This window comes from Arachis hypogaea, chromosome 5 (genome assembly GCF_003086295.3).
Source record: "Arachis hypogaea cultivar Tifrunner chromosome 5, arahy.Tifrunner.gnm2.J5K5, whole genome shotgun sequence".
In the NCBI taxonomy this organism is placed as follows: domain Eukaryota; kingdom Viridiplantae; phylum Streptophyta; class Magnoliopsida; order Fabales; family Fabaceae; genus Arachis; species Arachis hypogaea.
In genome coordinates, this window is record NC_092040.1 from 110,051,564 (window position 1) to 110,074,718 (window position 23,155).

General features: G+C 35.8%; 1 protein-coding gene, 1 long non-coding RNA gene and 1 other non-coding gene across 8 annotated transcripts; 2 read left to right on the plus strand and 1 right to left on the minus strand.

The window, feature by feature from the left end:
- The first annotated feature begins 2,827 nt into the window (after positions 1-2,827).
- TRNAI-AAU (transfer RNA isoleucine (anticodon AAU)) lies at positions 2,828-2,901 on the plus strand. The gene has a single exon. It is a non-coding gene; the product is annotated as a tRNA-Ile (tRNA).
- A 5,738-nt stretch (positions 2,902-8,639) lies between these two features.
- On the minus strand, positions 8,640-14,849 carry LOC112802692 (uncharacterized). Of its 6 annotated transcripts, XR_011882419.1 has the most exons (8): positions 13,991-14,849; positions 13,826-13,919; positions 13,602-13,747; positions 10,820-11,006; positions 9,609-9,718; positions 9,405-9,534; positions 9,108-9,313; positions 8,640-9,009 (listed from the first exon to the last, which is right to left on the minus strand). It is a non-coding gene; the product is annotated as an uncharacterized lncRNA (long non-coding RNA). The 6 variants fall into 6 exon arrangements; XR_011882420.1 differs by lacking the exon at positions 10,820-11,006 and having other exon boundaries at positions 9,609-9,702; XR_011882421.1 differs by lacking the exon at positions 9,609-9,718.
- A 1,740-nt stretch (positions 14,850-16,589) lies between these two features.
- On the plus strand, positions 16,590-19,943 carry LOC112802693 (probable folate-biopterin transporter 8, chloroplastic). Its single transcript, XM_025846017.3, has 2 exons — positions 16,590-17,611; positions 18,559-19,943. Exons 1-2 carry the CDS (start codon positions 17,113-17,115, stop codon positions 19,704-19,706), a joined length of 1,647 nt encoding a protein of 548 aa, XP_025701802.1. The 5' UTR covers positions 16,590-17,112; the 3' UTR covers positions 19,707-19,943.
- Positions 19,944-23,155: the final 3,212 nt, after the last annotated feature.

The following is a 23,155-nucleotide window of genomic DNA, read 5'->3' on the forward strand; positions in this document are numbered from 1 at the left end:
AGTTTTAGTTTCAATCATTCGTTGATCTCAGAATTCCGCTTAAACAACCGTTTTTTGACCATGCAAAGGTTTTGCGCTATTCTTTCTAATCAAAATTTGGTCTCTATTCTAATGTCATAGAAAAAACAAAAGCTAATTATCCAATCCAAGGGGTGGTATTAGTATTCTTTTTAGTACAAGATTTAACACACATTTCCCTTACAACTTCAAATTTAAGATATCTTCGTACCAAAATGCTATCATTATAGTTAACTTAGTTGCCACAATCTTTTTCAACTGTAATAATAAAATTCTTGTCGAATTTCATTTTCTTCTCAACAACTTCATATTTGTGAACCATAACTATGCTATATTTGTTGGTTTGCTAGCACATTAGGCATCAAAACCATGGGTATAAAGTTCGAACAATATGAAACATTTTCTTCTATGCACCGTAACTTTATATTCCACGGGTCAAGTCGGCAAATGCAAATGGAAAGTTCTATTGTATCTTAAACATTGTACATCATAACATTCTCCTTTGAACATAATATGCAAAGCTCTCAAATATAATACGAGGTGCGGAATTTATATCAAATTCTTTAGTGTGCACCAACTTAACATAATTCCTTATATGTTCAAAGAAAATTTTTTTCTAATTTTCCTAATTTGTGTACTTTTATTTTCTCACAAGCAAAGATATTGAATATATCGCTTTATTTTAAATTGATTTGTTAAATATTTATATATTGATTCTAGCTATTTCTTGTGAATCAAGTAGGGCTAAATACACCTAATACTGGAAAACCACCAACCGATATATAATGATATCAGTAAAGAGCTGTGATACACCCTGATGATTTAGAGAAAAAGAATATGAAAAATTTTATTAACACGGATTTCAGGAAAATTAAAAGTTTTATACATGTCAATAAACTAAGCAAAGAAAATATGTAGGCCTATTAGCTCAGTTGGTTAGAGCGTCGTGCTAATAACGCTAAAGGTTGCAGGTTTGAGACCTGCATGGGCCATTGGAGGAATTATATTTTTTAAAACCATGAATTTTCAGAGTATAAAAATAATGGCCTATCCATGCTGACGAGTGTTGATATGTTCCTTTTTATCTTTTATAAGTTTTTGTTCCAAGAAAGAAATTGAATTGCGTATAAAACCTTAACAACGATACGATGGATGTTTTTGAAACATATTTCTTCCAAACAATATGTATATGGAGCAAATTATAGCACTTGTTATGGTACTACATTATTGTCTTCCTATGAAAAAGATACAATATAATTGTCTTCCTACGAAAAAAGTATGCCGAAAAATGTAAGCGAAATTGATGGAAGCTCTATTCCTAATACCCAAAAGTACATGTATTTGACAAGTTCTATACCTTAGTAAAAAGAGCAAAACTGCTTGCAAAATTTACTTAGATTATTGTTTTGCAATATATACTTTTTATGTTACCAATGTAACAATTACATCCCTTACTTCCTTTATTGCTAAGAGAGGCATAAATCAAAATCCAAATGAAGGTTAAGCTCTTGCCAATTTTTTTTAAAAATCTCGATGCATTCATAGTGAAGGATAGATTATATAACTTTCTAATCTTAATTTCTTTCATAAGTAGATTTCATGTGGAATAATATGTAGCTGTTTGGATTTTACTATGTCATCAAATCAAGTAAGATTTTTAGATTATTCCAGTTTCATTAGTTAAATATATCACTCAAAAAATTGTTTCGTTACCTGTTGAGAGAGATAAATATTAAATAAAGACAAACAGAAAAAGAAAACATAATGTTACTCTCTGTTAATTATTTATAAACAAGGCATGCTTTTTATGTATCAACCAACAACGCCAAGAAAGGCAACATAAAGATGACTTCAATTATGGTTGAATTCAATCCCAAGTTTTAGTTCCAATCATTCGTTGACCTTAGAATTCCGCTTAAACAACCATTTTTTGACCATGCAAAGATTTTGCGCTATTCTTTCTAATCAAAATTTGGTCTCTTTTCTAATGTCATAGAAAAAACAAAAGCTAATTATCCAATCCAAGGGTGGTATTAGTATTCTTTTTAGTACAAGATTTAGCACGCATTACCCTTACAACTTCAAATTTAAGGTATCTTCGTACCAAAAAGCTATCATTATAGTTAACTTAGTTGCCACAATCTTTTTCAACAGTAATAACAAAATTCTTGTCGAATTTCATTTTCTTCTCAACAACTTCATATTTGTGAACCATAACTATGCTATATTTGTTGTTTTGCTAGCACATTAGGCATCAAAACCATGGGTATAAAGTTCGAACAATATGAAACGTTTTCTTCTATGCACTGTAACTTTATATTCCATGGGTCAAGTCGGCAAATGCAAATGGAAAGTTCTATGGTATCTTAAACATTGTACACCATAACATTCTCCTTTGAACATAATATGCAAAGCTCTCAAATATAATATGAGGTGCAGAATTTATATCATATTCTTTATTGCGCACCAACTTAACATAATTCCTTATATGTTCAAAGAATTTTTTTCCTAATTTTCCTAATTGGCGTACTTTTATTTTCTCACAAGCAAAGATATTGAATATATCGCTCTATTTTAAATTGATTTGTTAAATATTTATATATTGATTCTAGCTATTTCTTGTGAATCAAGTAGGGCTAAATACACCTAATACTGGAAAACCACCAACCGATATATAATGATATCACTAATGAGCTGAGATACACCCTGATGATTTATAGAAAAAGAATATGAAAAATTTTATTAACACGGATTTCAGGGAAATTAAAAGTTTTATACATGTCAATAAACTAAGCAAAGAAAATATGTAGGCCTATTAGCTCAGTTGGTTAGAGCACTGTGCTAATAACGCGAAGGTCGTAGGTTCGAGACCTGCATGGGCCATTGGAGGAATTATGTTTTTTAAAACCATGAATTTTCAGAGTATAAAAGTAATGGCCTATCCATGTTGACGAGTGTTTCAATGTTCCTTTTTATCTTTTATAAGTTTTTGTTCCAAGAAAGAAATTGAATTGCGTATAAAACCTTAACAATGATACGATGGATGTTTTTGAAACATATTTCTTCCAAACAATATGTATATGGAGCAAATTATAAAGAAAACTAGATGAAAACAAAAATTAAACCCTAGATATAAGATGCAGTTAACCTAAAACCCTAATTCTAGAGAGAAGATGGAGCTTCTCTCTCTAGAAAACTAACCTACATGATGCTAAGCTAAAACTAATTGCTCCCCCCTTGTCCAATCTCAATTCTGCATGAAATAGTCTTTGGAATCAATTGGGTTTGGGCCTGGAAGCTCAGAAATCGCCTCCAGCATTTTCACTTTAATGAGGTCACATGCTGGCTATGACATGTACGCGTCGCAAGAACGATGCACCTCTTCACGCGTGGACGTCTGTCACGTGTGCGCGTCGCTCTAAGCACTCCAAATCCTTGTTTTTTCTATGAATTCTCCATTTTTCATGCCTTTCTCTTCACTCTTTCATCCAATACTTGCCTTATGAATCTGAAATCACTCAACAAACATATCAAAGTATCGAATGGAATTAAAGTGAATTAAATTTAGCTATTTTAAGGCCTAAAAAGCATGTTTTCGCACTTAAGCACAAATTTACGGAGAATTACATAACCATGCTATTTCATTGAATAACTTTAGAAAAGCTGATAAAATTTCCTAAATTAAGCACAAAATAAACCACAAAATTGGGGTTTATCACTGCCTCACTTGTCTAACTTGCATGACGTATTCCACATGTTACAATTCTGTAAGTACACATCGGATGCGGCTCATGTGTTAGAGCCTGAGTCGGTCGAGTTGAGGGAGAACTTGACATTTCAAGTAACACCGGTCCGTATTGACGACACTAGCGTGAAGAAACTACGAGGAAAGGAAGTTCAATTGAAATGCGGAAGGATTATCCCGAGCTATTCTCAGGTAAACACTAAATTTTGGAGACAAAGTTTCTTATTTGGTGGGTAGAACATAAGAACCGCGATTAACTAACCGATTAATTAAATAATTAAATTACCCAAAAATAGGATCCAAAAATTTAGAATGTTAATTAGACAATTTGAATATGATTTCCAGACTCAGTAGATTTTTCTGAGTTGGAAAATGTAATTTTCTGCGAAAAATTGCATAAAAACTCAAACCGGAAAATGAACCGGCAATACCAGCTTAAAAGTCTATCCGAGCATTAATTTTAAAGGTTTGTCCCGAAATTAGGCTAAACAGGCCAAAAATGCTAACGGGTTGGACCGGGCCTTATTTGGGCCCAAGCCCAACATATATAAGTTCATTAATGAACTCATCTTGGCCTCATAAACACAATACACCGCTGCAAGAGTGAAGTGAGAGGGGAGAGATAAAACATTATTCACATCTAACTTCCGGTGGCCATATATCGAGCTATGGTGCTTCGATTTGCGTGCTGTCAGTGGCTACGCGAAGCTCTCGCCAAGCCTGTTACTTTCATTTAATTTTCATAGGTAAGATTTCAAAATTTCTCTTCCTTCCATCAGCCCTAAGAAATTAAAAAATGTGGGTTTTGGTTTTGAGTAAATTTTTGTATTTTGATTGTTTAGGTGGTATCTAAGGTTGGTCTATTGGTGGTTTGTGCCCCAAACACCATCAAAAAAGGTAAGAAAACTCTTTACCTTTGTGAAATTGTGATTATGATGAACCCTAGGGTGACTAGTTATAAATTGTGTGCATATAGCTTGATTATTGTGAATTTGGGAGCCTTTGGATTTGAGTTGGTGGCTTGGTTGTGGTTGAAAGCTTGTTGGAATCAAATCTTGGTGTACAACACATATTGGGAATCGGCCAAGGTATGTTTTTGCTTTCTTCTATGTAATATATAATATTTTAAGACACTTAGGCTAGTGATCTATAGGATAGGTTGGATTGAAATGGCTTGTTGAATTTGTTGAATGATGATGTATGATGCATTGATGACATTGATGATTTGGATGAATAATATTATTGAGGATAATAAATAGTGTTGAATATTGATATTGTGAATGTTTTAAGTTGATTATTATGGTTGGTAGTAATAGAATGATGATTGATGAGGGTGTTGGTGGAGAAATGCTTATGGTGTCATGTATTTGATAATTGAGATTGTGGATTATGTAATGTGAGTAAAAATCAGATATGAATGGTGAATTGTGACATAAAGGGTAAGCTATGAGGTAAATTGGAGTTTAGTGTGGTTTTGATTTGGTTTTGGTTATGGATTTTAAGGATTTGAGAAATTAGTGAACTTTGGTAAAAATGGATTTTTGGTAAACTTTGACGGATTATATCTTGAGTTACAGTTTTTGAAATTGAATGAATTTTATATCAAATTAAAGATAATTCTAAGAGCTTTAAAACAGTATAAAATTTGTAGAAATATGAATTTTTTAGTCCAAGATATGATCGTTGGAAGTTTGTGTCAGAAATCTAAATTCTGTGAAGCTGCAGAATTTGTGATTTTTGGTTTGTGTGTGCACACACACTACTGTGAGCGTGCTCTGATCAGTGGCTATTTTTGACTTGTGCGCACGCACACCCTGTGAATTTTTGAAAACATGCACACACACACACAGGGAGGTGCCTACTGTTAGAAGCGCTAGCACACTCTGGTGCACACACACCCTGCAAAATTTACAAGTTGTGCGTACGCACAACCTCGTGCGCATGCACACGCTGGGAATGGCAATTTATTCAGGGTGATCGCACGCATCTGTGCCGCGTTTAAAATGAAAACTTTTACTTTCTGTGCGTACGAACACTTTTATGCGTACACACACTACCCTATTTTTCAATAAACATATTATTTTTAACTGCTTTACCTTCCCAGCAGGCTTGTAAACTTTTGTGACACTTATATAAGACTCTTTAGCTTATTTTTGGGTGTTAAAACATAAAGAAGGCTCAAGGTGAAATCAATTAAGGATTTTCTTGCAAAAGTTTAGAAAACGGAGACTTAGGTTTTTGGAGTACTGAGGACGGATTTGGTTGAGTGAGAAGGCGGGGTATTTTATTGATGATTACTGATAGAAAATTGTGGAAGTGGTGAATTACTGAGTATTGAATGAAATAATTTTGAAAACCACTGATGTAATATTTTTAAATTGAGATTATTGAGACGCTATGCACCTGGCAAGGACGGCGGTTAATCCCGCCTGTCGAGGTCGCGGCGGTGGCATAAGGGCGGTGGTTAGTCCCGCTTACGTTGAGATGTGAGGTCCGTGGTAAGGGTATCCCGCTCGCATCCCTTCGGAATCACTATAGTGTGCAGGCACTGACATCCTAAACTGAGATCTGGGCATGATATCTCAGAGGTTCCCATTATGAGACCGAAGGGTGACATCTCCATGGAGGTGTGTCGTTTTGGCAGCTAAACCGACGATGTGATATCATAGCCAGATAGGACAGGCATTCATCATCTGCATCTTTTATCTGTTTGCTTGCTTTTTCGACTTGAATTGCTTGCCTAATTGTATAACATACCTAATTTTCTATTTGAATTACTTGATATACATGTTTATACTTGTGTTTTACCTGCATTGTATTATTTGTGTTTTCTGCTAGGATTGAGGAGGTTCGGTAGGCGGTGGCGATGGGATTGCAGGGAGGTTAGGTTGGCGAAGGCTGTGGGACAGCGGAAAATTGATAGATTATAAATTCACTAAGTTAGATTGCCCTTTTTCATTGTGGTTTTAAAGATATAGTTTTAAATGTACTTATGTTTTAAGTCTGAAATCTCACGATGGATATGAAGCTCTAGGATTGCCTCTGGCGTCCAGGAGTCTTATATCTTACATCACTGGGAACTGTTACCATATTGAGAACCTCCAGTTCTCATTCCATACTCTATTGTTGTTTTTTAGAGGCAGATCACAACCCACCTCGGTGAGTTGCTTTGATGGTGATAGAGCGGAGGATCCTTGTTATGTTTTGAAGTCTTTTGATTTCTTTTTATTAGATCTCTTACTTTTGTATTTATCTATGCCTTAGAGGCTTACTTTGAGAGAATTATTGTATAAGCTGTTTTACTTTCTAAAGCTCTGTATTGTCTGTATATAGCTCGCGAGCTGCGGCTAGATCTTTATACTATTATCCTCTTATATTTTGTTATATTATATCTATACCTTGTGCTATAAGTTTGTAGCTTCGGGTGAACGTTATGCGCTTTTTAAACTCTATTTTTGAGCTTAATTCTTCATCCGGCTTCTAGAATTATTATATATATATATATATATATATATATATATATATATATATTTATATATAAGCTTTAGAATTGTTGTAACCTTTTGATTAACCTTTGCTTTACGACGTGAGGTAAGACTTAGGGTAATTAGGGTGTTACAATTACTAGCTTAAGTCTGTCCTGTACTAAGTTAGAGTAATAAAAACTATAGAAAATCTTAGAAAAATATTTAGAATTGAAAATTGGGCTTTAATTCTAAAGATTTTGGCTTAAAATTAGGCCAAACGAACCAAAAATGTTGAACGGTTGGACAGAGCCCAAGTTGGGCCCAAGCCCGACATATAAATACCCAATTAGTGAAACGATTCAGCTCATAACACACCAAAAAAAGGGAGGGTTGCTGAGATTGAAGAAGAAGAACCTTAACAAGGTTACTATTCATCTTCTTCTTCATTTGGTCATATCTTGAGCTACGTACTCCAATTCGCGTGCCGTTTGTGGCCACACGAAGCTCTTGCCAAGTCCATCATTTCTAGTCAAACAAAGTGATAAGAAAATTTTAATTTTTTCCCAGTTCTCTACCCTAACAAATTTTTAATTTTGGATTTAATTATTCAGTAAATTTTGTGATTTTGGTTGTTTAGGAGTCATCTAGCATTGGATTATTGTTGGATTTTGTCCCAAATACCATTGGGCAAGGTAAGTCACCCTGATCTGTTATGATTTGGTAAGACGCTATGCGCCTGGCAAGGACGATGGTTAATCCTGCTTGTCGAGGTTGCAGCGCTAGCTTAAGTACGATGGTTAATCCCGCTTACGTTGAGATGTGAGGTCTGAGGCAGAGTATCCCGCTCGCATCCTTTCTGATCACAAGAGTGTGCTCGGGCACTAATCTTGTAAGAATGTGCTAGGGCACTAATCTCTCTCTCTCTCTCTCTCTCTCTCTCTCTCTCTCTCTCTCTCTCTCTCTCTCTCTCTCTCTCTCTCTCTCTCTCTCTCTCTCTCTCTCTCTCTCTCTCTCTCTCTCTCTCTCTCTCTCTCTCTCTCTCTCTCTCTCTCTCTCTCTCTCTCTCTCTCTCTCTCTCTCTCTCTATATATATATATATATATATATATATATATATATTAATCTAGTCGAATCACTAATGTCCTAATTTTAGTGATTCTATGATTAAAAATAATTTATTTCTATGATTAAAAATAATCACTAAACAATGTATGTCTCATTATTATGATTACTATCGTTATTATTTATTTTTAATTTTAATTAAGGACACTGTCATTAATTATAAAAGTTTATTCTTATAAAAAATAATAACAATAATTCATAATAATATTTTGTTGGACATACACATTTATCTCCAAAAGTATCATTTCTAACAAGTTTCTTCATGACATTTTATGACACACTAGTAATTTTGCAAAAATACATCGATATGCAGACAGAAAATTGATATATCTTGAGATACATTTGTAAGGCTCATCTCTTCCATGTTCCAAAGATAAACAAATACATCAAAAAAGGTGCATGACCTGAACAAGTGACTACAATGTATTGCATATATGCACAATAATGGGATAATTTAATTCGTTCATGACATACAAAAAATCGTAAGAACAAACAATTTGATCTCCTTAGTTTGCATGTCCAAAAGTAAAATACAAACAATTATTTTCATATTGATTTTCTTATGGACTTTGGATATTTTGATTCATATGGCACTCTTTTGCTCGAAACATCTGCAGAAGAAGGCACATTGTCTTTCTCTTTAAGTGTAAGAATTTCCTAATTAATAAACAAAACAAGAGTTAGTTATTTAAGGCAAATTGAATTGGCATATAGATCTTGTTATTATTTTTCTGAAAAGCATATAAAGGACTTACATAACGAAATGCAACATCATCTACCTCAAGCATATGAACAATTTGACCCATCTTTAGTCGCTTAACGACATCCAAATCAATATAGCAAAGACAAATGAGTAACATTCGCTTCAGGGATCTTTGAGAGGGATGAAGCTCGATTAAAGGACTAACTCTTCACCACGATGATTTGCTACCATTCCCTTAAACCAATCAACCAAATTCATCTGAAACAAAATTAAGAACAAGAGTAGAGTTAAGTAACTATGGTGTTCATCGAATGAACAAATGAAAATCATTTTAAAAACCAATAATCACCTCACTAGGAGGACTAGAATAATCAATGGGGGATCTTCCTGTAATTATCTCCATGAGAAGAACTCCAAAGCTATACATATCACTACGCTCATTAAGCATTCCGGTGCTTGCATATTTAGGTGACACATGTCTGCAAAAAATTAGTCGTAATCAGAATTAATAGAGACAACTACTCTACATCTCACCTTATCATTCTTGACATACCTATTATCCTTTCCATTCTACAAAGCATGCTCTTTTATAGCATCCATAAACTAAGTGAGTGACTTGAACTCCAACCCTAACTGAACTTCAACCACTTCCATATTTTTTTTCTAATCAGTTCATAAACCAATCAACAATAAAATTCACATCAATAACATCAACAAATTAACCTTCAAAAAAATTGAAAAAAAATATCATGTGCTTGCATAATTTCTTTTTCTTTTACTTTTTTTGTTTTTATTCTTCTTAGAGTGTGAAAATAAGAATTATGAAAGTGTGAAACAAGAAAAACTATGAAAATAAGAAGAAGAAGAAGTAGGAGGAGGAGTTAAAAAAATAGTACTATAAGATTTTTATGGTAATCGGTGGCTAAGAGAAAGGGGGCTTGAATCTTAGCCCCTATTTTGCTGAGTATTACTTTCTGCCTATTAAGATAACTTCAGGAGATATTTCTGTTTTTTGTCTCATAACAAGTCAAGAGACATTTTCTTTTTGTCTCGTAATCGATTAGGAGATATTTTTCATTTTTCTCTCCTATGCAATAGAAACAGAAATGGAGTAGAAGAGAAAGAGAGAATCACACCCAAAAGTATCCTGGTTCAGCTGCTAAGTGCAATGCAACCTACATCCAATCTCCATCACAACAGTGACGGAATTTCACTGTAATCAACTATACACCAATTCTTCCCTAGGAACTACCCATTCCTATCTGAGACAAGTCCAGAATCTATCCCCAAAATTGAACTTGACTTGGTTAACTACCAAGCTTTCAACTGCAAAGTACTAACCCAACTTGCAAGAGAATTCCCACAGGATCATGAAACACAACACAGATATACAAAGAAACTCTTAGACATCTATGGATTTTTCTTTAATTTTGCACTCTCTGCCTTTTTCCTCTCACTGCCTTTTTCTTACAAACCTCACTGTGTTTGCCTTTTTCACAATGAGACTCAGACAGACAAAACTAAAGAAAAAAAATAAAATGAAACACATTGAAGGAGAAGAACTTCTGTTAGCTTAGGGTAGCTATGAGAACTCTGTGCTTACTCTCCTTGTTTCAACCTTTAGCCGTTCATCTTTATTATAGAAGGGAAAGCTTCCAAGGTTAAAACCGGTTCAACCAAGCCATTATCTTCTTCTTCAACACACAACCGGTTCAGACTGAGAGAAGAGAGAGAGAAACCGAAAACAAATCAACATGCATGTACCTTTGTCTCATCCCTTCTCATCAATCTTCATCAATCTGAGCCCTTCATCTTGACTTTGGCTCCAAGAAAGACTTTCAACCCTTGATGGATCTCTGATCCTTGACAGCTCCTTTCTTTCCATATTTGCTTCTTCTTCCATGTATGTAACACCCTAACTACCAAAGCTCACGCTTCCGGCTGCGCAACTCTGATAGATCGAACATTACGACGACACATATACTATTTAATACTAAAATATGAGCCTGTTTAAAACTTTTTACTGCAATATCGCTCCCAAGATACTTCATTCGATAACGTACATCCATAGATATCATACAACTTACAAAACTCATAAAGAGTACATCCATATATATACATATACATATAAATAAATAATATTACAAGTATTAACCAATACAATTCCTATCCTTCTTACAGATTATATCAAGATAAAGGCGAGGGTACAATAAACCATAACTGAAACAATACAGAGCATCACAACAACAATTATATAAGCTCTTTGTAACTTTTGCACCCATATCCTGAAAGGGAAAAAATGTAGGGGGGTGAGAACATCATCCTCAAAAGGGTTCTCAGTAGAGGGTTTTTGGGAATTACTGTAATAGGATACATGAAGATAAACCGTACCAGTGATTAATAACCGACTTATGCCTCTTTTCAAAAATGACAGTTTATAATAAAAGAAAAACCTGAAATCCTTTTCCGAAAGAGGAACCATTCAATTCTCAAAAGCCTTTCAAAACGGTTTATCTATGCCAAACCAAAATAGCCTGTCATATTTTATTCCAAACCAGAAACACAAAACTGAAATCAACCATCGGTTCATCTCATTCCAACCACGGCCCTAGGCCCAAACAATCCAACCATCAACCAATCACCACAATCCAACAGAGACCCGGATGCAAACACAGATAGGAAGTTCAAGCACAAACAAATAGTTACAGCAAGTAGGACAATTAGCAGTTAATCACAAAGGCAAACCAAGTATAATATGCACACCCAAACAATGTCACATAGATGCATATGATGCATGCCTGTCCTAGTGGCTGATGATATCATCTGTCGGTTATATAGCCAACCCGACACGTCCTAGTAGCTAACCATGGACAGAAACACCCATCGCGGAGCAAGTAAGTTTGAGCTACAATCCCCTTGCTAATACCCGCTCAACCCAGAGCCAGTGGAATAACCACTACTGCGGCTACTACCCAGGCAGGTATTTAAAAGCTCAACCTGGAGCGAGTGGAATTACCACTACTACCGCTACTACCCAGGCGTCACAGTCTCTGACCTGGAGTAAGTGGGACGAACCACAACCCTTGCTGCTACCCAAGTAACTCAAGCATATATTCATTCAGTCCCAGTCATGGATCAACATCCATCTCAGCCATCCGGCTTAAATTCATAATTCATAGTCAGCCATACGGCCCACAACTCATTCGGCAATCAGCCATAACTCACTTTTCTCAAGCCATTTCACTTTGAAATCAAATTTCAACTCTTTTCAACCTTGGCTTTAAAGATCTCATTTCCCAAATCATCCCAGGCTCATAAGCCAAATTTACTCAAAGTGAGTTCCCTTTTTAAAACAAAGCCACTCTTGGCATTCTCTCTCCAAAACTTCCAAAACCACGGTAAGTTAAGGATTTATTTCAAAGTATTCAAAACCACCCATCCAACAATGGGATTTTATAACAAAAGTTTCTCGGCAGAGCCCCAAGTCTTTAGGGAAGGCCAACTTACATCAAATTCCTTAAAATTCATTGAAACTCTTAAAATCATAGATTCTCGGTTCAAGTAAATAAAACTGAATTTATTATGAAACCGATCATACAAAATCACAAGTTCCAACCCGGTCCAAAAATCAACTCATTTGAAACGGAACCGGTTCATTTGAATCAAACCGCTTTCAGATTTCTTTTTGGAACCCATTTTTTTTAACTCTTCCAAAATGCCTCAAGCTTAATTACTCAATCAAAAGTCTGGTTTCCTTTAAAACCACTAAAAGCTCCTTTCTATATTGAAATCAATATTAGAGCACCATCTTTCCCTTCAATGATTCAAATGGTAAAAATAGTTCATTTCTAATTAAGCCGCACTCAAGGTATAAGGTTCATTAAATAAATTAAGGTTGAAAACATAAATATTTTCTTAATAAATCAAATAATACAATTTCTCAAATCCAACCCTTTTTAAATAACTTTTCAAACAACATTAGGATTTTGTAGAAATTTCAATAGCACCTCCCCTAAAACTTGGACTTTTGCCACCCGGTTCGGGTCCCAACTAAACCGTTTCTCATTCCTTTTCAATAGCTCAAAACCAGAAATCAATTCAAAAACAAGCTAAATCCAACAGTCACCTCAGTGGCATATCTCAAGGAAACCATTTCAAAATCAACTCAATATCAACCGTTTTAACTCATTTCCAAAGCCTTAAAGAAACAGCTCAGTAATAAATCATTTGTCCAAAACCAAGTCAATTAAAGTAAACCAGGCTGAATTCAAAAGTGCATTCAACTTTTCAAATCATCAAAATAATTAACTCAAATCAAATCAATCCTCAACAGACTAAACTCAGATTTCAAATCTTTAAAGAATCAACTTCAAACATTACATTTCACAAAGCCGCACAATAACTCAACCAAACAAACATCACAATTATTCGAGACAACCAAATAATACATAAGGCAGATACAATCACCAAATAGACAATGTCTCACATCAGTATCCATATGTAATAATTCCAATACATAAAACATAGTTTTGGAAAGCGCCCCTACCTCAAAATGCAATTCCATAACCCAAATGACTCATCAAGTCCTTTCCGCCTCAAACCGAACTGACGGCAACCAAAACCTTAGCTCTAAGTCACTTTTGCAACAGTCTCAACAACTCTAATCGCAACATACAACAACCGAACTCAATCCTATAGCAATTAACGCCACAAACCTTAGCGTATGATAACAGAACAGTAACAAAAGGGCTTTCAAATCGAAACGCTTACTGAACCGAAGGAGAACTGGTTAAACAAAAACGGTGGCGGTCTCCGAACCGGTCCGGCAGCAACTCGGCAGTCAGCCCCAAGCAGCAGCGGCGATCTGAACCACACGCAGCGACGATGAAGTTTCAGGAAACTCAACAGAAGGGAAACTCAACTTAAAAGCCTTACCAGCAGTGGAGCTCGATGGCAGCAGCAGCGTTTCTGGCGATTGAGGCTTGGCCAGAAGCTCCGACGACGCAGCAGCAGGGACTTTTTCGGCGGCAGAGGCTTACTGGCGCAGCTCAACACAGGACCAGATAGAGCGATGGCGGCCTCCAGCAACTCCGGCGAGCTCCCTCAACGACAAGAATGGCCGGAGCCTCGGCGGCGCTGACGGCGGCAGTAACGGCGGAGATAGCTCTGCACAGTGGGTTGCGTTCCTGCACGCGCCACTAGCCTGCATCTCCCACCTTTAACATTGCGCAACCACTCTCTCTCCTCTGCAACGAGAAAGGCAGCGACAGCCCGGCTCCTCACGCGCGGCGGTCCGGCTTGGTGACGACGCGACAGAGTCTCCTTCTTCCTCAGCCTGATTTGGCGACACCAGCAGCAAAACGGACTTGACAGAAAGCAAAACGGCGAGGCTGATCGCAGATGGCGCGACGGCGGCGATGGCATGAAGGACGGCACAGGGACGGGTGGCTTTGGAACGTAGCTCGTTGTGAGGTGCGGTGAGGGCGATTGGCGGCGCGGCGCGACGAGGGCAACGGCGGCGCGGATCGGGCAGCGGCCTCCGTCCCCTTTTTCTCCCTTCCCGTCAGCCCTCTTCTCCCTTTCCTTCTTTGATTTTGGCGCTACTATGGGTTTCACTTGTGTCTGTGTTAGGTTTGCTTGTGGGTGAGTGATGATGGGGGTAAGGAAGAGGGGCAGCAGCTGCGGCTGTATGGGTTTGGGGGGGCTAGGGTTTTTTTTTTTTTTTTGAAAACTAGGGTTAGGGGCATTTTAGTAATTTCACATAAAATTGGGAATAATATAGTAATTGAAACCCAAATTAAATCCAACACTAATGATATATAGAAAATACTATTTGTTCATCACTTTCACAAATTATTTTCAATAAAAATGCCCAAATCAAATAATTAAAATAATATACTTAATTTCTTCATTTTTCAAAATAGCAATATCAATATTCTAAAATATTAATTATTTAGTCCAAAATCATATAAAAATCCTTTTTATTTCATAACTACCAACTATATGATTCAAATATAGAAAATAATTCAATAATTGTAAAATTGGATAATAATATCAATTTATTTCAAATTCAATAAACCAAAACTTGCTTTAATTTTCTTTAATAGAGAAATTTCCGAAATTAAAGCTACAGAAACACTGAATTTGAAATTTAGCTAATGATATCCCTCTTCCAAAGGTCTTGGGTCTTACAACGTAGCTCCAGAAGCTACCTCCTGTGTTGGATGAACAAAAAAGAAAACGAGCAAAAATCTTGAAGATCTTCTACATTTTTGGCATGAAGATCTTGAAGCTTCTGCTTTACATCTTGTCTTTAGTGACAAAAGTCTTAGCCACGCCATGCTTCAGATCTTCCTTTAGCAAAGACCATCATCAACCTAGCATTTTGCTTCTTCATAGCTTCTCTATTTTTTCTGATAACTTCTATCTTCTTCTTCCCTATTGACATGACCGAAACGCAGAGAGAGAGAGGAGAGAGAAGAAAGAAAAAAACTTTCAATGGAAGCAATGAATTATATTAAAATGAATTAATTTTCACTTCCATTATGCATAAAGAAACGCGTGGAGTCATTTAATGCAATCAAATCACTTTTAATTTTCCTTTTCAGTTATCAAGGCATGAATTTAATCTAATCAAAGTTTGAATTCCATAACCCATCAAGGTAGGCAACCGAGGAAAGCATGCTCCACTACTTTCTTTCTTCTTTCAATTTTGGATCAAGGCTTGTTGGTCTCTCAACAAATATTAATTTGTACTATTCTCATGACACTTGGCCCAAATAGCTTTGATATTCATTTAAATGATTCAGCCATATATTTTGGAATTATTTTTGCACAAGAACTGAATACTTTCTTATCTTATTGGACTTATGTGACTTTTGGCCCAATAACAAAATCTACACACTAAATAAAATCATTAAACAAACAATTGAAAACTAAAATCAAATTAACTATTTTCTTAATTAATAATGTTTGATCATCATTATATTTAAAGTTTTCTAAACTCAACAGTTTTTAATCATGACATAAGAACTTTTTAAAAGTGTTCAAAATAAAATGTTACAAATTTTTGTTTGGTAGAAGAAGAAGACAATGAAAAAGAAATGAGAGAAGGAAGAAAGGAGGATAATGATGATGGTGATTTACATGATTTGATGCACAAATAAAACTGTTTTACAATAACCGTAAATTAAAAATGTTCATGAATAAAATTTTAATTAGAATAAAACGGGTCGATCTGTTATAAAATTAATAATTATATATTTTAAAATTTATATTCTAAAATAATAAAACTTAAAAATTAAATTTAATAAATAATATATCATATTTATACTAAAATAAATAATCTTAAAACAAAAATAATATTATATAATATAAAAAATATTAATTCAAATATAAAAATATATATATTACAGAAACCAATTTCAGATCCAGTCGAGTGACCAAAACATAAACCAAATACGACCCAAAAATAACAACGTTTAAAATAACAAATTCGAATCCAATAAAATATGTGCTGAACTGGTTTCAGGCCGGGACCAAATTGAACATTCCCCTCGAAACGCATGGTTGATGGTTCAACGGTCCAAAATCAAAATCCTAGGGATCTCCGAGACAGCTTTCAAACGTTGAGGTCATAATCACATTTCATGTCGCATAAACAATACCATTAATCCATCAATCAAAATCTCACAAGAACAAAGGCCTACCCGTTCCAATCCCATCTAAGTTTTGGCGCGTTGCCACCAGAAGGTAGACAAAAATGCCTCTGCCAGAACCTGGAACCCTCCACATCTTTATTATTTATTTATTCTTTAATTTTAGAACGGCCTCCGATACACTCTTCTAGAAGATCCCTCGCTTGATCCCCCCTCTCTAATCTCTATCCTCTCCGGTGCATATTCTTTCTGACTATTGCTACTGCTACCGCAAGTATTGTCTTCTCTTCCTCACTATCTTAAACTTAAGCCAATATTATAGAAATGTAATTGTCTTTGTTCTTTATTCAAAACTTTGCAATTCTCATTTGTTTTCTCCCCTTTCGCTATCCCTAAATTATGATTTACCCTGCAATTTCCTCTCTAAGCCCACCATTTATGGCGTTTTTGCCAAAGTTGAATAAACTGCAGCGAAAAACTTCTTTACGGACGCCATACTCAAGACGAATCGTTTGCTTCCAAAGCCAAAACCAAAACCAAAACCCCAATGCAATTGATAAACCTATGTTATTGATGAAGAAGAAGAAGCGGAAGACGGTGGAAAATGAGAAAGAAAATGGTAATGGTAATGGTGGTCCTTCTGCTCCTTCTTCGGAAGTTAGAAGGAGAGGAATGTTGTTATTGTGTGGTGTTGGTTATTGGGTTCAAGGTTTCAGGTGCTTTCCATGGCTTGCTCTTAATTTCCACATGGCTAACAGCCTCAACTTGAATCCCTCAACGTTGCAACTAGTGCAGTATTCTGCTAATCTCCCAATGCTCGCTAAGCCCCTTTATGGAATCATTTCTGATGCCATCTACATTGGTGGCGCTCACAGGATTCCCTATGTTTCTCTTGGAGGTAAACAACTATGAACCATGTCATTCATGTCTTCTGCCCTTTTTTTCCCTTTTCTCTTTGTTTTGTATGTATTTGTGTGCATATGCATTGAACTGCCTTCTTTTTGTATTTAGTTAAGTTTGGGCACCATTTTAATTGACTCAAACAAGAAATGACTTATTTAGCATTCGAGCTAGGCATGGAATCAGCCACCAGTATTTGCATCGGATTAGACGGCCTACATTACAACCCTTGATTGCAGCCTTTTCCTGAACCTTGTGTAATGCTCGATGTTTATATGCCGGCCTGCCCTTTTGATGTATTTAATTTGCTGAACATTATAATTGAGCAAACAAGAAATGACTTATCTAACAAGAGCTAGCCTCTGTGTGTTGCAAGCTGTGTATTGCGAATGAGAGTACTAAATTTTCCTGAATTTCAAACTCTGATGCATCAAACTGATAAGGTCACTGCATTTAACAAGCAGAGGGTAAGTGTTTCTGTTTGGTATAATTTTTTACCTTGCCTTTGGTTTTAATTAAAACTATAATTGTAATAGCGATAGCAGTTTTTTGTCCGTAGATTTGGTTTGTAAACTCAATACAACTGCAATCTCCAAGATTAATGAGATACTTATGTATATGCAGTAGGTTGTTTCATGTTTTAGAATAATCATGTTTATGATAAATGTCAAAAGCACTAGAAATGCTAAAAAGGAAAAGAAGAAAAGTTATCCTTGTATTTAACAATTGAAGTGATTTAGGCTGGGTTTGGTATTGAATTTCTTCGGCAAAAGCAACTGATCTGGTATCCTACTAGGCACTTTTCTTTGTCGAGTCTATGTTTACCATTATTTATGCCGAGGAAGATACCTTATTCTGCCAATTATTTATAACTGTCTTCTATCTAAATGAGTTTCTTATTCATAAAATAAATGTTAGAATATACTTATTTTGTTCAATACACAGTACTTTTGCAGGTCATCTCTTGGGGTCTTCTGGCATCAGGCCCTGCAGCACGGGAAGTGCTTCTAAACTTGATTGCATGCGCGCTTCTCAGTAATTTAGGTGCATCCATTACAGAAGTAGCAAAGGATGCACTTGTGGCAGAATACGGAATGAAGCAAAAAATATGCGGCCTACAGTCATATGCATTCATGGCCTTAGCTGGAGGTGGAATTGTAGGCAACTTGATTGGTGGTTTCTTCTTACAGAAGATGCCTCCCAGAATTATGTTCATCATATTTTCTTCTCTATTGTCATTACAACTAGCAATTTCTTTATCCACAAGAGAGGAGTCTCTAGGCATAGAACTTTCAGATCGAAATCTTACTATGAAGTGCATTGCAGAGGATATAAGAAAACAAGCATATGATCTCATCATGGCTATTAGTGACGTATGCATCTTGCATCCACTTATATGGATTGTTGGATCAATTGCCATGGTACCTATGCTTTCAGGCTCTATCTTTTGCTATCAAACACAGTGTTTAAAACTTGATCCTATGATAATTGGGCTATCAAGAGTGACTGGCCAGATGATGCTTCTTTCAGCTACTGTGCTCTATAACCGTAAATGGAAGAAAGTAGCAATGAGAAAACTGATAGGCTTGGTGCAGATTCTATATGCTTCATCCCTACTTCTTGATCTCATTTTAGTGAAGCAGATAAATGTAAAATTGGGAATTTCCAATGAGGCGTTCACTTTTTGTTTCTCCGGTTTGGCCGAAATTTTGGCACAGTTTAAGCTCCTTCCATTTTCAGTGTTATTTGCAACTTTATGTCCCAAGGGTTGTGAAGGATCTCTCACCTCTTTCCTTGCATCAGCTTTGTGTCTATCATCAATAGTTAGTGGGTTCTTGGGTATTGGGTTGGCATCTCTCCTTGGCATTACGTCGGGTGATTTCTCAGGCTTGACTACTGGAATTCTTTTACAGTTTGTCGCAGCCTTAGTACCTTTAAGATGGATTCACTGTATACCGATGTCACAGCCTGTTGTCAAGAAGCAAAGGAGAGGTATGAGCCGAAAAGCTCGGAGAAACAGAAGAGTTGGAAAGGTTGTTCTCAGTTCTATTTACGCATACCGGAGGGAAAGAGAACGAGAGACATGGAAGTAAACATAGCTAGTCACCTGCAGCTTGTAATGTATAAATACAATGATGAGAGGGTATATTTGTTTCCATTTTCATTCTCCAGAACATGATTCGTGATTTCTTATCGTAGTATTAACCTAGAACCTCCCCTTGCTCAGTGCTAGAAAACCCCAATCCGATCATTGTGTTATTTTGTCCAAGAATGTTCAAAATACAAGTCGGACTCCTCACAATCACATACATGCAACTAACTTCTTTTAACCCCTCCGATCATTGTACATACAACTAACTTCTTTTAACTACCTGATATTTCATTAAAATAACTCGTAGCTTAAGTAATTCTTTTTGCTTCATGCTGAATTGATGAATTCCGATGGTCGGGGAACACTTCATCACACACTCATGGATAGTCTCAAGTATTTTTCTAAATTGCGACCATGGTGTGCCATAGCTTTAAGGCATAGCAGTTTTTGGGCTAACCTCCATTTTTAAGTGTGGCATTGCAGAAACAGTGTTGGGCAAATGGTGGTGCAATTGCGCCATTACGGTAGCCCCATGGCGGTCTAATACAACTGGACAACTGGTATGGGAAAATGGCGGGGTGTTTTTGGATTTGTTTTTTTAAATGGTTAAGCCTTAATCACTCAAGAGTAATCACTCAAGAGTATTGACAAAACTCTGTTTAAATGATAAAATAGTAGAGACCATATAAGAGGGAGGCTCTGAAAGGACAGAAAAAGACCGTTGAGGGATCAAAAAATTTATTGTCTTTGTCATTACTATTATCCATATATATACAAGAAACACCCTAACCTTAATAAATATACTCTATCTAACCATCTATATACACCAAAATACTTAAGGAGTACCTAAAGAGTACCTAATTAACAATATAAAATACTATTTAATAAATAACCTTAATTATATCTCCATTCAAGTTGGGGCACATGAAAATTGATGAGACCCATTTGTCATTACAAGAGAAAAAAATTTTAGGTGATAGTGACTTGGTTAGTATATCAGCAACTTGGTTTGTTGAAGAAACTAGAATGAGCTTAATCAGTCCTTCATGAACTCTATCATGAATAGTATGACAGTCAATCTCTATATGCTTAGTTCTTTCGTGAAAGACTGAATTAGCAATCATATGGAGAGCGGATTGATGATCACAGTACATAACAATAAGACGAGAGAGAGGTATTCTAAAGTCTTTCAACAAGTAAGAGAGCCACACTCCCTCACAAGTGGCAAGAGCCACGGCTCTATATTCAGCTTCAGCCGAGAAGCGAGTTACAGTATGTTGTTTCTTACTTTGCCAAGAAATCAATGACTTTCCAAGAAAGAAACAAAATCCAAATACTGAAAGTCTAGTGTCTGGACAAGCTCCTCAATCTGAGTCAGAGAAAGCAGTGAATGTGAGATTTTTGGAGGTAGAAAATAACACTCCCTTGGCCGGAGCACCTTTAAGATATCGAAGTACACGCAAAGCGGCTTGGAAATGTTTTGTTGTGGCATAATCTAAAAACCGAGCTTGCCAACTGCGAAGCATATATCTGGCCATGCATTGGTGAGGTAAATTAAAACGTCCAATTAGCCGTGTATAAGGTGCAACATCATCAAGAGAAATTCTTAAAGATTTAGATAGATGAGTTGTATAATCTATTGGTGTGGAGGCTAGATTTGCATTCATTAACTCAAACTCATCAAGCAAGTCAAGTGTATATTTGTGTTGATACATGACAATGCCTTGCTGACTTCTAGCAATTTCCAAACCAAGAAAAAATTTTAATTCGCCAAGGTCCTTAATTTTAAATTTGTTATCCAAGAGCTGTTTAATCCTTGCAATTTCTCTCCAATCATCTCCTGCTAAAACTAGGTCGTCTACATAAACAAGGATACATGTGAAGCATGAATCAGATAGTTTAGCGAATAAACAACTGATTTTGATTGAGTATATCCATCTTCAACGATAACACAACATAACTTTTGATGCTACTGGCTACTAGCTTGTTTCAAGCCATATAACGATTTTTCCAATTTACAAACTAAACCAGCTGGCACTGTCATTAGGTTTCATATACACCTCTTCTAGTAAATCTCCGTGGAAAAAAGCAGAATTGACGTCTAATTGGTGGACATACCATCCTTTAGTAGCAGCAATAGCCAAAAGCATTATTAAAGTAGTGAGTTTGATTACTGGACTAAAGGTATCAAAATAGTCAAAACCTGCCGTTTGAGTGAAGCCTCTTGCAACAAACCTTGCCTTGTGGCATTCTACCTCACCATTGGGTTTGAACTTGATCTTAAAAATTCATTTGCAACTGATTGCCTTTTTTTCAAAAGGAAGAGAAGTCAGTTTTCATGTTTTATTCTCCTCAAGAGCATTCAATTCAGCACTTATTGCCTTACGCCGAAATCATAAAGGAACCTCTTTATAACTTCTTGGTTGTGGTGGAGGATATAGCATCTGAAAAAGCTTTATGCCTTATTGACAATGTGTTGTAAGATACATAGTCAGAGATTGAATACTTCACTTCAAAGGAAGTTGGAGATTGCTGAGCCGAAATATTGACTTGCATGCAATGATACTCTTGCAAATAGGATGGCTGTTTTCTTTGCCTGCATGATTTTCTAAGTTCATTAGCATCAGATGTGCTATTTGGATTACTTAATGATGCAGCAGGATTCAAATTATTTGCTTCAAAAATAGAAGTTTAGCCAAAAGAAAAATCATGAGATGCAAGTTCAAGTGAGTGAAAATTAGGAGAAGATGATGCATGAAAATTAGATGCAGATACATGAGGTTCAGAAACGAGAATTTTTTCATTAGAATGCAAGTCTCTTGATGAATTATTTTTTAAATTAGAAAGAGTGTCAAAATTAAGCAATTTATTTGATGTTTCACTACTGCAAAAGGGATCTTAATGAAAATTCATTTCAAGATGAGAAGCATTAGAATTTTGAGAGTACGAATTTTTAATGCCTAAAGATTGATCATTTGAAGACAAGATCTCTTTAAAAGGAAAATAGGGTTCATAGAAAACAACATTTCGAGAAATAACAACTTCTTTGGTTTTAATATCAAGTAAAATATAGTCTTGTGTCCCTAATTTATATCCAAGAAAGACATACTTTCGTGCTCTATGATCCAATTTCTTTCGATGAGCATATAAAGTAGAAGCAAAGGCTAAACAACCAAAAACCTTTAAAAATGTAATTCTAGAATGTTGCCATTAAGAATCTGATATGGGCTATATTTAAATGTAACTTGGGGTACTCTATTAATTATGTAAATAGCATGAGTCACTGCATAATGCCAAAAATAATTTGGAAGATTAGAAGCAAATATGAGAGTCATAACTACATTTAGAATATCTTGATGCTTTCTTTCAACAATTCCATTTTGCTGTGGTGGTTCCACACAATTCTTTGATGTAAAATTCCTTTCATTTGATAGAAAGAATTCATAAAAA